This window comes from Zophobas morio, unplaced genomic scaffold (assembly GCF_036711695.1).
Source record: "Zophobas morio isolate AGI-343-1 ecotype UQ-CSIRO unplaced genomic scaffold, CSIRO_AGI_Zmor_V1 ptg000074l, whole genome shotgun sequence".
NCBI lineage: Eukaryota > Metazoa > Arthropoda > Insecta > Coleoptera > Tenebrionidae > Zophobas > Zophobas morio.
This window is the reverse complement of record NW_026972179.1, coordinates 88,290-104,720: the sequence shown is the minus strand read 5'-3', so window position 1 is coordinate 104,720 and position 16,431 is coordinate 88,290. Positions and strand designations below refer to the sequence as shown.

The 16,431-nt window shown below is 31.6% G+C and overlaps 1 protein-coding gene and 1 pseudogene across 1 annotated transcript; one reads left to right on the top strand and one right to left on the bottom strand.

Moving 5' to 3' along the window:
• Window positions 1–168: 168 nt before the first annotated feature.
• On the bottom strand, window positions 169–7,829 carry LOC135143744 (phospholipase A2 A2-actitoxin-Ucs2a). Its single transcript, XM_064075668.1, has 5 exons — window positions 7,740–7,829; window positions 6,986–7,145; window positions 6,338–6,592; window positions 462–568; window positions 169–406 (listed from the first exon to the last, which is right to left on the bottom strand). Exons 1-5 carry the CDS (start codon window positions 7,789–7,791, stop codon window positions 240–242), a joined length of 741 nt encoding a protein of 246 aa, XP_063931738.1. The 5' UTR covers window positions 7,792–7,829; the 3' UTR covers window positions 169–239.
• Window positions 7,830–8,568: 739 nt separating this feature from the next.
• On the top strand, window positions 8,569–10,603 carry LOC135143714 (uncharacterized; annotated as a pseudogene).
• Window positions 10,604–16,431: the final 5,828 nt, after the last annotated feature.

The following is a 16,431-nucleotide window of genomic DNA, read 5'->3' as shown; positions in this document are numbered from 1 at the left end:
TATGTTGCTATACGTCAGATCACTAAAAAAATTTTTAAAAGTGCTTCTGCAACCAACAAAGCACGCTTGTATTACGGGTTGCATAAGCCAACTGAGCTGATCAACGAGTTCACTCCCAGTGGCGGAGAAGGCTGATGTGTTTAAGGATTAATAAAATTAATATAAATGTTAAAGGTACACTTTATTATAAAGTATAATATTATTTACAACGCTATTTGAAACGCCGCTTTCAAATAAATCTAGAATCCCATAAACGCATTTTGAATGAGTCTCCAAGGGGACGACCTACACACAGCCCTTTTGGAAGGACAAGGGTATTTACTGAGGCACTCTGACAGAAGCTTGTCGCATTCACACAGACGCTGGGCACAAGATCCTGGGCCTCCTATTTGATCCGGTGGAATAGCTAAAAAATATCCTCATTTTATATATTAAAAAAAAAAGAAAACGGGAAGATTCACCGCAGTATGGTCTATTGTCAAAACATTTCCAATAATACGGCACGAAATACTCCAAAAACATAGGGCAATTGGCACGGTCATAACACCAGTCGTGGTTCTTGCAACACCTGGAACAGTTCTTCCATCTCAAATCATCATCAAATTGTTCGCTTTTGAAATTGCTTTTTTGAAAAATCGTAAAAATTAGTTTTGACACGCTATAATTTTTTTGTGTTTGTCTACGACCGAGAAATTTGGAAACTCGGATATTTAAAAAATTTTGAGAAAAATCGATAAATTGGACAATCTGGTAAATGAAAAATTAAGAACTGAAAATTCAAAAAGTTACAAAATTAAAAAATTGAATAACTGTAAGATCGAAAAATTATTAAACTGTAAATTTGAAAAATCGCATCAATATAAAATTGAAAATCGAATAATTTTAAAATCGAAAACTGAAAAATCAGATAATTGTAAAATAAAAATAATTGATGCTCGAAATTTTGAAAAATTAAAAATCAAAAACTGGGAAATTGAAACAATGAAATTCGGATTGTAGAATAATCAAATTATAATTGAAAAACACAAACATTTTAAAAACGAAGAATGATAAATTGAAAAACAGATTCGTTAAAAATCGGACGATTGAGAAATCGAAAAAGGTAGAAATACAAAACTGAGAAATCAAAAAATTGCAGAATTACAAAACTGACAAATCGTATAATTTTAAACTTGAAAAGTGGAAAATTCAAGCAATTGTAAAACAGAAAAAATACGAAATCGAAAAATCGAAAAATTGCAAAATAATAAAAATGAAATTTCAAAACCTTGAAAAATTAAAGTTGAAATTTTGACCGATTTTAATGAGACCCAAACAATTGAAAAATTGTAAAGTTGAAAAAAAAATATTATAAAATTGATAATAATAAAAAAAATTAAAGATCGAAATTTTGAAAAAATTAAAAATCAAAAATTGAAAAATCCGAACAATGAAATTTGGATAATAGAAAAATCTAATGATAATTGAAACAACAAAAAATTTAAACACGAAAAATGCTAAAATTGAAAATTGAGAAACTGATTTATTAAAAATCGAACAATTGAGATCTTAACGTAAAATTGACGATTCAAAAAAGTATAAAATCGAATAGTTGAAAAATGAAAAATCGGAAGAGTTCTCAAACCGAAAAACTGAAAAATCTATTAATTGAAAGACTTCAAATAAAATGAAAATGAAAAATTAAAATTGAAATTTTGACCAACTGAGATCCAAAAAATTGAAAATTTGTAGAATTCGAAAACTGTTAAAGTCGAAAAATATATCATTAAGATGAAAAATCAAAAAAAAAATCTGATAAAATAAAAAAAATTGAAGGTCGAAATTTTGAAAAATTAAAATACAAAAGTTGGAAAATGAAAACAATGAAATTCGGATATAGAAAAATCAAATGATAATTGAAAAACAATCAAAAATTTAAAAAAGGAAAAAATATGGAAAATAAAAAAATTCAAAAAGAGGTAAAATCCAAAATTAAGTAATTGTAAATCTGAAACATCATCACGTTAAAAGTTTGATAATTGTAAAATAAAAAAAAATTAAGACGGAAATTTTGAATTATTAAACATCAAAATTTGGAAAATCGAAACAATGAAATTCGGATAATAGAATAATCAAATTATGATTGAAAAATATAAATAAAAATTCAAAAAACGAAGAATGATCAACTTGAAAATTGAAAAACTGATTAATTAAAATCAAACATTTGAGATCCCAAAATTGTAAAGAAGTAAAATTAACATTTCAAAAAAGTGTAAAGTTCGAATAACTCAAAAAACTATTAAATTCAAAAATCCAACAATTGAAAAATGAAAAATCAAAGAATTCTCAAACCGAAAAATTGAAAAATCTATTAATTGAAAAACTGATTCATTAAAAATTGCACGATTGAGAAATCGAAAGATTGTAGAAATATAAAATTGAAAAGTCAAAAAATCGCAAAATTACAAAATAAAATAATCGAAAAAGTTCAAAATAATGAAAATGAAACATCAAAAACTTGAAAAATTAAAATTGAAATTTTAATCAACTGAGACCAAAAAATAGAAAATTAAAAAATTCGAAAAATGGAAAATCGAAAAATTACATAATCGTAAAACTGAAATATCATTACTTTAAAAATTTGATAATTGTAAAAAAAAAATTGAAAATGGAAATTTTGAAAAATTACAAATCGAAACAATGAAACTCTAGATCTAAAAAAAATCTATTAATTGAAAAACTGATTTCATTAAAAGTTGGACGATTGAGAAGTCGAGAAATTGTAGATATATGAAACTGAAAAATCAGAAAAATGCAAAATTACAATACTAAACATCGTATTATTTTAAAATTGAAAAATTGAAAAATCGGACAATTATAAAACAGAAAAATTACAAAATTGAAAAATGAAAAAACTACAAAATAAAAAAATAAAAAATCAAAAACTTGAATAATTAGAATTGAAATGTTGACAATCTGAGACACAAAAAATTGAAAATTAAAAAATTCGAAAAATGGAAAAATCCAAAAATTACATAATCGTAAAACTGAAACATCATTACGTTAAAAGTTGATAATTGTAAAATAAAAAAAAATAAACATCGAAATTTTGAAAAATTAAAAGTCAAAAATTGGAAAATCAAAACAATAAAATTCGGATAATAGAATAATCAAATTATAATTGAAAAAAAAGAAATAAAAATTCAATAAACTTGAAAATTGAGAAACTGATTAATTAAAAATTAAATACTTAAGATCCAAAAATTGTAAAGAAGTAAAATTAACAATTCAAAAAAGAAAGTGTGAAGTTCGAATAACTGAAAAAACTATTAAATTCAAAAATCCAACAATTGAAAAATGAAAAATCAAAAATTCTCAAACCGAAAAATTGAAAAATCTATTAATTGAAAAAATTGGACGATTGAGAAATCAAAAGATTGTAGAAGTATAAAATTGAAAAGTCAAAAAATTGCAAAATTAGAAAATAAAAAAAACAAAAAACTTCAAAATAATGAAAATAAAAATTTAAAATTGAAATTTTAAACAAGTGAGACCCAAAAAAAAGAAAATTAAAAATTTGAAAATTGGAAAATCGAAAAATTACATAATTGTAAAACTGAAATATCATTACCTTAAAAATCTGATAATTGTAAAAGAAAAAAAAAATGAAAATGGAAATTTTGAAAAATTAAAAATCAAAAATTGGAAAATCGAAACAATGAAATTCTAGATCTAAAAAATCTATTAATCGCAAAACTGATTCCTTAAAAGTTGGACGATTGAGAAATCGAAAAATTGTTGAAATATGAAACTGAAAAATCAAAAAAATGCAGAATTACAATAGTGAAAAACTGTATTATTTTAAAATTGACAAAATTGAAAAATCAAAAAACTACAAAATAATGAAAATAAAAAATCCAAAACATGAAAAATTAAAATTGAGATTTTGACCAACTGAGACAAAAAACTGAAGATTTGTAAAATTCAGAAAGCGGTAGAATCAAAATATTACATAATTGTAAAACTGAAATATCATTAAGTTGAAGAATCAAAAAAGTTAAAAATTTGACAATTGTAAAATAAAAAAAAAAATGGAGATCGAAATTTTTAAAAATTCAAAATCAAAAATTGGAAAATAGAAACAATGAAATTCGGAAAATAGAAAAATAAAATTACAGTTGAAAAACAAAATTACAGTTGAAAAACAAAAATTTAAAATTGAAAATCGAGAAACTGACAAATTAAAAATCGAATAATTGAGTTCCAAAAAGTGTGAAGTCAAAAAAGTGTAAAATCGATGAATTGAAAAAATGATTAAACTGAAAAATTCGACAATTGAAAAACGAAAAATCAAAGAATTCCCACACCAAAAAATTGAAAAACTGATTGAGAAATCGAAAAATTGTAGAAATATAAAACGGAAAAATCAAAAAAAAAAGTACAAACTGAAAATTTGTATAATTTTAACGTTGAACAATTAAAAAATCCGATAATTGTAAAATAGAAAAACTACAAAATTAAAAAATCGAAAAACTGCAAAATCATGAAAATGAAAAATAAAAAACTTGAAAAATTAAAATTGAAATTTTAACCAACCGATACCCAAAAAATAAAAAATTGAAAATCGAAAGTGGTAAAATAGAAAAATAAAACAATCGTAAAACTGAAACATCATTATGTTAATAATTTGATAATTGTAAAATAAAAAAAAAAAAATTGAAAATGAAAATTTTGAAAAATTAAAAATCAAAAATTGGGAAATCGAAACAATTAAATTCTAAATTAAAAAAAATCTATTAATTGAAAAACTGATTCATTAAAAGTTGGACGACTGAGATCTCGAAAAATTGTAAAAATATGAAATTGAAAAATCAAAAAACTGCAAAAGAATTAAAATAAAAAGTCCAAAACTTGAAAAATTAAGATTTTGAACAATAATTTGAAGAATCAAAAAAGTTAAAAATTTGATAATTGTAAAATAAAAAAATGGAGATCGAAATTTTGAAAAATTCAAAATCAAAAATTGGAAAATCGAAACAATGAAATTCTAAATCTAAAAAAAATCTGTTAATTGAAAATAACTGATTTATTAAAAATTGGACGATTGAGGAATCGAAAAATTGTAGAAATATAAAACTGAAAAATCAAAAAAAGAACTACAAACTGAAAATTTGTATAATTTTAAAGTTGAAGAAGTAAAAAATTCAGACAATTGTAAAATAGAAAAATTACATAATTAAAAAATCGAAAAACTGCAAAATCATGAAAACGAGAAATCAAAAACTTGAAAAATTGAAAATTTGTAGAATTCGAAAACTGTTAAAATAGGAAAACACATCATGAAAATTAAAAATCATATTTGTAAAATAAAAAAATTGAAGATCGAAACTTTGAAAAATTAATAAATTTAAAAAAGGAAAAATGATAAAATGGAAAATTGACAAAATGATTAATCAAAAATCGAATAATTGAGATCAAAAAATTGTAAAAATGGAAAATTAACAAGTCAAAAAAGTGTAAAATCGACTAAAAGTCGGATACTGGAAAATCAAAAGCCTGAAAGATTAAAATTGAAATTTCGAACGATTAAAATAAAAAAATTGAAAAATTGTAATATTACAAAATTGCATAAACGTAAATTCGAAAATTTATTAAACTGTCAAAATGAAATGAAAAACTGGAGGATTTTTGAAGTCCTCGAAATTATTAACTGAAAAATCGGACAATTGAAAAATATAAATCAAAAACTTGTAACTTGAAACCCAAAAAATTGTAAATTTGTAAAATTCGAAAAATGTTAAAATAAAAAAAATTACAAAATCGTAAAACTGAAACATAATTAATTTGAAAAACTAAAAAAGTGAAAAATCTGTATAATTATAACTATTTGAAAATCTAAAAATTTTGAAACCAAAAAAAAACATTTAAAAAATGAAAAATCGAGAAATTGGAAAAATTGATAAAGGAAAGATTGATTCATTAAACAGATTAGACAGAACTTCCCTCGCCCCAGGAGTACACTACAACAAATCCAGCTTTTCGAAAAATTATATATAACCCCTATAAGATAAAGAAGCATGCTATATTTATGTTTCAAGTGAGCGTTTCCTTTACAAAATTTTGTGATGACGTCATCAACATTTTTGCAACATAATAATATAATTTTGAATAGGTGCAGAATTGTATTCTCGAATTAAAAAAAAAATCAGCACGGATTCATAACTTACGTGTGTAAGAGTATGTTATTTTGTGATTACAGACAGACAGACAGGAAGTAAAATGTTTAAATAATAAAGTTGAAATTAATTAATAATTCCTAAGTACTTAGTTTAATCGTACAAAATGTGTGTGTCCGGACCTGTCAATCCCGTCCACTGCATATCCTGATCCCAAGAAACCACAATAGCAGCCGTATCCCTTGTAAATTAGCGGATTACATCCTGTGGCACAACTAACCATATTATATAGATGGATTACGCCACGTTTGGACCTCTGTTCCTGGGGGGTGTTAAACTGTGAATCAATTTTGTTATCTGAGGGTGGCTTCAGGTCGCTGAAAAGAGGAGTTTCGGAGTGCGGGGGTTGGCGGGAGCGTAGGACTTCTTGCGTCAACCTGGAAATGAATCAAAACGACTTGAAGATGCCGCAACCCACAATACACCCATTATTTAGAGGAATTTATGTGTTATTGTAAAAGAAATGATGCATAAATTATCAGTTTCGTAATGTTCACACAGTGTGCCTGAAAATTATACAACGTGTGAAAGTACCTACCAAGGAAATTTGAAAATGGGTTTTAGTTTCACAGTGTGCGTAATTTAGTACAAAGGTGTGAAGTGTATTGGTAGTTTAAGTGTTACTTAAGAGGTATTTGCACTGATATAAGAATTGCGTAAAGATTCGTAACAATAACGCAGTTAATTAACCGGTTACTTAATAGCTCGATGTGGGAAACTACAGGGTGATTTTTTTTTAGTTTTTCAAAGACAGAGTTAAGTCAACTTACAGTCCTTGCTTATTGTAAGGCACGGAGGGTGTTGAAACACCAAATGGATTGTTGGAATAACCCAAGTAAATAGTAACATTATGGAAATCTTGAAATTTCCCTCGAGGTGTTATCGATGTCCATAAGTTTCTATGAAAGGGATAATTTCGTGTGGAGCTATCTGAAACGTATATTACACACCGTATAAACAAAGATTTGCTTAAGTACACCCACGTGTTTTAATAATAACAGAAGCAAAACAAATCAAATGGTGTTAAATCTGGAGATCGCGCTGGATTATTTCTTTTATTTCAAAACAAGTTTCAAGCGTAACATGTCCACGATCCAGTAAGTTCATATCGACCGCGCCGCAAAATTATAAAACAAACATCTCATTTTATTTAATTCGCGGAGAAAATAAAATTTTTACAATTTCACTTTAAAGATCATAATGAATGCACGTTACACATTGTATTGTAACAAAGTCGCTAGTTTTTCAGTGTACTCGACCGTAAAAACACAATGTCATTAAGTAAGTTGTGTTTACTTTTGAATCTCGAGACAATCTGATTATTTTCAGTGGAATTCTCCACAGTTGTGCAGACTCAAACAGGACGAAAAATCTATAATTTAACTAGTCGTCCTGAACAAACTAATCCTTGAAGGAATGCATAATAATTAATTACAGCGGGTTAAATTTCGAATAATGGACTATTATGTCCGACGAGTCTTTGTGTCTCGTAACCTACGAACGAATTTTGATAAATCCACTCACCCTGGATGCATCCACACAGCAAAAAAACGACAAAACTCTTCAAGAAGTGCATGGTTACTCAAGACATTGCACAGTCACTGCAGTTATCCTCCGACCTTTGCACTCGCGTCATTATCACATTTTTTTCGTGTAATTGAACCTTCGATCAACAATTAACACCTGCATGATTAAGCATGCCACCATCACGCGTGTTTTTTGCTGTTTACTAGGACGGTTTTAATGAAACTGAAAACTTTACGACATTTCACTTTTTCGTTTCCCTGAAACGGCAGAGAGAGTGATCTCCCCACTTCAAAGAGTCGCGTATCTACGCTTAAAAAATAATTCGAGTGTCAATTAAATTGTGGCACAGTTAAGTCTACGCAAAGCGTATGATTTTTGTTTAATTATGAGGTATTTGCAGTGTCACCACAACTTTCACTTTTTGAGTTGATTGATGCGGAGTAATTGGGGTATGACGCGAACTTGAACTTTGTCGAGGCAGGATGAGGAAATCCTTTTCAGAGAGTTTTTGGGTTTGTTTGGAGTTTGGTGAGAGGTTGATGTACGCTTGGCTGTATTTCGCTATGGTGTGGAAGTGGTGGTTTTAACCTCCTTTTTTAAAAAAATATATCGATCTTGATTCCATTAGGTAAATATTTTTTATTCGGACGGCCAAAATCTTCTCAAATATAGGGAGGAGATTGTTGGAACGGGCGTGACCAAAGAGCTATGATTTAGCGTCAAGTTGCAAAGATTTAAGTGATTCATGTGTGCTCTCAAAGTTTAAATGGAACCGCATTTTTTGTTAAAACACAAGTATTTTCTAATATGTCTGATACCAAACATCATGATACTTTTCGGCTACTACGAAAACTACATCAAGAACGAAAATGGAATCATTCTTTTCAAGAAGGTGGATAATGGGGGTGCCTACACAGGTACTGCTTTCTGACTGTGTTTACTAGTTTTTTCACCAGAGATGAGTAACGCAGATGTCCACCATCTGGTTGCAAAATCTACACTGATAATACGTTTTTCGTACTTCAGGTGGGTCATATTAATTTTCAGATTTGAGTAAATATCTGGTGGACACTAGTAATTGCAAAATTCCTGACATCGATCCTTTGAATAGCGACGTCTGGCCTTATTACCAGAAGCAAGACTACGTGCATTGTCGGATTTTAAATCTTTTAACGTACATCGAAAGACGGGACGACGAAATTTTCCTTAAATTGAACTATTCGTTGTTGGATGCCTACAGTCCTTACCCTATTTCTTGTTGCTATTCTAACGTGACCCGAGGGGACGACGATGACGATGATGTTGACAACACAATTAGGTAAATGAAGACGTTTGTCGTGTTTAATGTACCTTTATGTAGCTTTTCAGAGTGCACACCTTTCATTCGAGCTGCAAAATCTCCTCGGACATGGTCAAAGTCACCTGCAAAACTGACTACGACGAAGTACATTCCAACGTGCACAGTATCATCAAAGAGAACGAAGAAACCCTATATAAAAGACCCTCCGGGGGCGACTACAGCGTGCTACTAGTCGGAATCGACACTATGTCCCAGCTAAATTTAATCCTAACTATGCCTAAAACATACAGATTGTTGGAAAACACCGGCTGGATTAACTTGCGGGGGTACAACAAAATCGACGACAACACCTTCCCCAATTTGATGGCGATTCTAAGCGGGATGAACCTATCCCAAATCCACACTATCTGCAATCCCGAGAAGAACTATCTCGACGACTGTGATATTATCTGGAAGAGGTTCCGTCAGCGCGACTACGTGACCGCGTACGCCGAAGACGAAAGCCACTTGAACACTTTCAGTTTTCTCATGAAGGGTTTCAATAATACTCCTACAGATTTCTACTTTCGGCCGTATTTCCTGGCAGCTGAGACTCTCAACGTCGTGACGCATTATCTAGCTTCGTACTGCACGGGTCCATAAACCTCCGGCGAACGCATCCTCGACTTGATCAAAGACTTCGTCGACGTGTTTTCAGACAAACTCAAATTCGGCCTCTTCTGGATGAACACCTTCAGCCACAACAACATCAACACAGCGTCCGGGATGGACGACGTTTTCGAGAACTTTCTGTCGTACTTGATGAAGAGCAAAGTTTCGGAGAACACCGTCGTGGTGTTTTTCAGCGACCATGGGTTCAGGTTCGGGAAGATCCGGTATACTTATAGTGGGTGGTTGGAGGAGCGGCTGCCCTTCATCCACATTTGGGTACCTAAGTCGTTTCGGGCGAAGTACCCCGAGAGCTACAACAACTTGATGTGCAACGCCTTCAAGCTGACGACGCCCTATGACCTCTACATGACCCTCCAGGATATTTTGCAGCGGTCGGATAGCACGTACGAGGTCCAGTCTAGCTTGGCGTGCCCTAAATGTAGATCGCTCTTCCAAAGAATTAGTGAAAATAGATCGTGCGACGACGCCGCCATTTCGCAACATTTGTGTAGGTGCATGGACACGTTTATATTGATCCTAATTCGCAAATCGTGAAGAAGGCGACGTATTTTGCGTTGGATAAGCTGAGGAGTACGATAAATTCGTTCCGGGATGGACCGAGGATGTGTGCTAACTATGATCTGAAGCATATTATCTCGTCGGGGATTACGGAGACTTTCTATAACAAGAAAGACGAATCTGTGAATTATTTGCTGATAGTGTTTGAGACGTTTCCGAAGGTTGTATTCGAAACGACTGTTAGTATCTCGTATCAGAATTATATTCCGTTGTTTACCTTGCAGGGGATCATAAGCAGGGTGGACAGGTACGGGAATACGAGTGCTTGCGTTAACAATTCGATTCTGAGGAAGTATTGTCACTGTGATGGGTTTTATACCAAGGTTAAGAAAACTGTGGACATATTATTTGTATATTATGGAAGGAGTTGTAAGTAGGGTGGACAGGTCAATAAGTCATTGAAGCAGGAGTCCTCTGGATGGACAAAAATGTCGCATAAAGACAATAACAACCAACAAATAGTGAGAATGGAAGTCATGGAGAAAGTAGTAGTCTCGATGTAATAAAATAGGACTTCCAAAGATCATGAAGAATTGGCCTGCCAGGTTTTGGGTGCTTTTTAACACTTCCAGTTCATTAAATCTTCGTAGGGTTTTTGAAACCTTCAACCTTGAAATGGGTTCTTGCTCAGGATGAAAAAATGTAGAGAAATGAGGATTTTGCCTCTCGGCTCACGATGAATAAAAAAATCATCACAATTGAGAACGGGTGGGTGGGCGGGGCTTATATTTTGTACATTTTTTTTTAATACACGAAATCTTCTTGTTCCAACAAGCAACTAAAAACATATTTAACTATCGTGTTGTTCCAATAAAACTATATGTAACTAAAAAAATCCCGATTTCAATTGTGATAATTTTTTTATTCGTTGTCAGACCGAGCGGCGGAGCGTAATTGCAAAATACATATTTCTCTACGAAAATTTTGAACATGTTTTAAGTTTCTTGTTGTGAAAACAAAACTATGTATATTTAGAAGAAAAGGTAAAATATAAGCCCCACCTACCCACCCTGTCTCAATTGTAAAGATTTTTTTATTCATTGTCAGACCGAGGGGCGCAGCGTAACTGCAAAATTCATATTTCCCTACAAAAATTTTAAACATGTTTTAAGTTTTTTGTTCTGACAAGAAGACTACATATATTAAGGAGAAAATACAAAATATAGGCCCCAACCCACCCACCCACCCTATCTCATTTGTAATGATTTGTTTATTCGTTGTCGGACCGAGGGGCAGAGCTTATGCAAAATCGATATGTCTCTACAAAATGTTACCCTTTTAAGAACATATTTCACATGGTAATTTCTTGTGGAGAAACGAAGATTTTGCAACAAAAAACTGACTCTCTGCTCACGATGAATAAAAAAATCATCACAATTGGGAGGGGTGGGTGGGCGGGGCTTATATTTTGTAGATTCTTTCTTAACATACAAAGTCTTCTTTTCCCAACAAGAAACTGAAAATACATTTAACTAGCGTTATTCAAAGAAAACCATATGTAACTAAAAAAAGTCCCGATCTCAATTATGATGAATTTTATATTCGTTGTCAGACTGAGCGTCGCAGCGTAATTGTAAAATACATACTTGTTTTCAAAAATTTTGAACATGTTTTAAGTTTCTTGTTGTGAAAAGACTACTTATGTTAAGAAAAAAGGAAAAAATATAAGCCCCACCCACCCACCCTGTCTCAATTGTAAAGATTTTTTTTATTCATTGTCAGACCGAGGGGCAGGGCGTATTTGCAAAATCCATATTTCTCTACAAAATTTTACCCTTTTAAGAACATATTTCACATGGTAATTTTTTTTGTAGGGAAATGAGGATTTTTTAATAAAAGAATCATCACAATTGCGAGCGGGTGGGTGGGCGGGGCTTATATTTTGTACATTTTTTCTTAATATACCAAGTCTTCTTTTCCCAACAAGAAACTGAAAACATATTTAACTTTTATGTTGTTCAAAGAAAACTCTATGTAACTAAAAGAAGGTCCTGATCTCAAATGTGATGAATTTTTTATTCGTTGTCAGACCGAGGGGCGGATCCTAAATGCAAATTACATATTGCCTTACAAAAATTTTGAATATATTTCAAGTTTCTTGTTATCAAAAGAAGACTACGTAATTAAGAACAAAAGACAAAATATATGCCCCACCCACCCACCCTATCTCGGTTGTAATGATTTTTTTTTTATTCGTTGTCTCACCGAGGGGCGGAGTTGAATTGCAAAATCCATATTTCTTTAGAAAACTTTACTCTTTCAACAACATATTTCACATGGTAATTTCTTATAGAGAAATGAAGATTTTGCAACTAAGCTCCGCCCTCGGCTCACGATGAATAAAAAAAATCGTCACAATTGAGAGGGGGTGGGTGGGCGGGGCTCATATTTTGAAGGTGTTATGTTAATAAACGAAGTGTTCTTTTTTCAATAAGAAACTGAAAACATATTTAACTATCGTGTTGTGATGAATTTTTTATTCGTTGTCAGACGGAGGGGCGGAGCATAATTGCAAAGTACATATTTCTCCACAAAAATTTTGAAATTGTTTTAAGATTCTTGTTGTGAAAAGAAGACTACGTATATTAAGAAGAAAGGACAAAATATAAGCCCCACCCACCCACCCTGTCTCAATTGTAAAGATTTTTTTTTCATTGTCAGACCGAGGGGCAGGGCCTATCTGCAAAATCCATATTTCTCTACAAAATTTTACCCTTTTAAGAACATATTTCACATGGTCATTTTATTTGTAGAGAAATGAGGATTTTTGAATAAAAAAATCATCACAATTGAGAGCGGGTGGGTGGGCGGGGCTTATATTTTGTACATTTTTTCTTAACATGGGAAACATATTTAACTATTGTGTTGTTCACAAAAAACTACATACCTGTCTTAACAATATTTTCATTAGTTGTCAGACCGAGGGGCGGAGCATAATTGCAAAATACATATTTCCCTACAAAAATTTACCATTTTCAATATGTTTTAAGTTTCTTGTTGTGAAAAGACGACTACGTAATTAAGAACAAAAGACAAAATATATGCCCCACCCACCCACCCTATCTCCGTTGTAATGATTTTTTTTATTCGTTGTCCCACCGAGGGGAGGAGTTGAATTGCAAAATCCATATTTCTTTAGAAAACTTTACTTTTTCAAGAACATATTTCACATGGTAATTTCTTATAGAGAAATGAAGATTTTGCAACTAAGCTCCGCCCTCGGCTCAGGATGAATAAAAAAAATCGTCACAATTGAGAGGGGGTGGGTGGGCGGGGCTTATATTTTGTATGTGTTATGATAATAAATGAAGTGTTCTTTTTTCAATAAGAAACTGAAAACACATTTAACTATCGTGTTGTGATGAATTTTTTATTCGTTGTCAGACCGAGGGGCGGAGCATAACTGCAAAGTACATATTTCTCCACAAAAATTTTGAAATTGTTTTAAGATTCTTGTTGGAAAAAGAAGACTACGTTTATTAAGAAGAAAGGACAAAATATAAACCCCACCTGTTTCAATTGTAAAGATTTTTTTTATTTATTGTCAGACCGAGGGGCGGGGCATATTTGCTAAATCCCTTTTTCTCTACAAAATTTTACCCTTTTAAGAACATATTTCACATGGTCATTTTTGTTGTAGAGAAATGGGGATTTTTGAATAAAAAAATCATCACAATTGAGAGCGGGTGGGTGGGCGGGGCTTATATTTTGTACATTATTTCTTAACATACGAAGTCTTCTTTTCCCAACAAGAAACTGAAAACATGTTTAACTATTGTGTTGTTCACAGAAAACTATATACGTGTCTTAACAATGAAAAAAGACAAAATTAAGCACGACCCACCCGTCTCGGATCTGAATGATGATGAAATTTTCATTCGTTGTTAGACCGAGGGGCGAAGCAGAATTGCAAAATACATATTTCCCTACAAAAATTTACCATTTTCAATATGTTTTAAGTTTCTTGTTTTGAAAAGAAGACTACGTATATTAAGAAGAACGGACAAAATATAAGCCCCACCCACCCACCCTATCTCGGTTGTAATGATTTATTTATTCGTCGTCAGACCGAGGGACGGAGCATAAATGCAAAATATATATTTCTCCACAAAAATTTTGAAAATGTTTTAAGTTTCTTGTTGTGAAAAGAAGACTATGTATATTTAGAAAAAAGGGCAAAATATAGGCCCCACCCACCCACCCTGTCTCAACTGTAAATATTTTTTTTATTCATTGTCAGACCGAGGGGCATTTGCAAAATCCATATTTCTTTACAAAATTTTACCCTTTTAAAAACATATTTCACATGGTCATTTTTTTTGTAGAGAAATGAGGATTTTTGAATAAAAAAATCATGACAATTGAGAGCGGGTGGGTGGGCGGGGCTTATATTTTGTACATTTTTTCTTGACATACGAAGTCTTCTTTTTTCAATAAGAAACTGAAAATATGTTTAACTATTGTGTTGTTTACAGAAAACTATATACCTATCTTAACAATAAAAAAAAAAACAAAGATTAAGCACGATACATCCGTCTCGATCTGAATTGTGATGTAATTTTCATTCATTGTCAGACCGAGGGGCGAAGCATAATTGCAAAATACATATTTCCCTACAAAAATTTACCATTTTCAATAATTTTTAAGTTTCTTGTTGTGAAAAGAAGACTATTACGTATATTAAGAAGAATGGGCAAAATATAAGCCCCACCCACCCACCCAATGTCAGTGGTAATAATTTTTTTATTCGTCGTCAGACCGAGGGCCGGAGTGTAATTGCAAAATACATATTTCCCTACGAAAATTTTGAACATATATTAAGTTTCTTGTTGTGAAGAGAAGACTATGTATGTTTAGAAAAAAAAAAAGGCAAAATATAAGCCCCGCCCACCCACCCTGTCTCAATTGTACAGATTTTTTTTTTATTCATTGTTAGACCGAGAGGCGGAGCGTAATTACAAAATCTATGTTTTCCTACATAAATTTAGAACAAGTAAGTTTCTTGTTGGGAAAGAAGACTATGTATATTTAGCAGAAAGGCCAAAATATATGCCCCACCCACCCTATCTCGGCCGTAATGAATTTTTTATTGGTTGTCAGAGCGAACGCGGAGTTGAATTGCAAAATTTTACGGTTTTAAGAACATATTTCACATGTTAATGTCTTTTAGAGAAATGACGATTTTGCAACTAAGTTCCGCCCTCGGCTCACGATGAATAAAAAGATCATTACAATTGAGAGGGGGTGGGTGGGCGGGGCTTATATTTTGTACATTGTTTTGTTAATATAGGAAGTGTTCTTTTGCCAAGAATTAACTAAAAACATATTTAACTATCGTATTGTTCAAAGAAAACTATATGTACAGTACGTCTGTTCCAATTTTTCCATGATATCGTAAAAGTCATTCTGTCTTTTTCCCACAACCGATACTTTGCGTTATGCTGTGAGAAACAAGAACAACAAAGCGCTATCTCATTTTAACTTAAGGGGATGTACGAGAGAGAAAATACATAGCTCTGCGTGTCGGAGTGAAACCCGAAAGTTGACAGAAGTTCTCAAACAATTATGTATTGTTGAACGCTTAATAATAATTTATAATATACAACAAACAAAAAAAACTGAGCAAAACGTTTTTAAAATAAGTAGTTCTTGAAATTAAACATAACACTAACTTAAAATTTACATTTCATCTGTTTCATTAAACATCTCCTTTTCAACTTCAACAAAGCAGTATTTTTTTGTTTGACAACTTCTGCTTTGTACGAACGTTCCGGCAGATCTTTAGGACCGCCCCTAAAATGCCAAGCAATACGTACCATCTCAACCGCAATGAGAGACGGTGAGACAAAAATAGTAACGTTTGAGAAGTATTATTTGTTACGCTTTTACAAGACTATGGAATTCTTAAAACAGACAGACTGTAACTAGAAAAAAGTCCCGATTTCAACGGTGATAAATTTTTTTTTCAATTTTTCTACAAAATGTTGCTCTTTTGGAAAGATATTTCACATGATAATTTCTAGTAGAGAAATGAGAATTTTGCAGCAAAAATTCATCACAATTGAGAGGGGGTGGGTGGGCGGGGCATATATTTTTTACATTTTTGCTTAATATACGAAGTCTTCTTTTCCCAAAAAAGTCCCGATCTCAAAAAATTAA

Bases quoted from the DNA above. Each gene is read 5' to 3' on its own strand.
- LOC135143744 (XM_064075668.1), bottom strand. From the start codon at position 7,791: ATGCACTTCTTGAAGAGTTTTGTCGTTTTTTTGCTGTGTGGATGCATC. The intron at 569-6,337 runs GTCCGGACACAC...GAACTGTTCCAG, and splicing joins GCAGTGGACGGGATTGACAG to GTGTTGCAAGAACCACGACT. The intron at 407-461 runs GTGAATCTTCCC...GATATTTTTTAG, and splicing joins TGACAATAGACCATACTGCG to CTATTCCACCGGATCAAATA.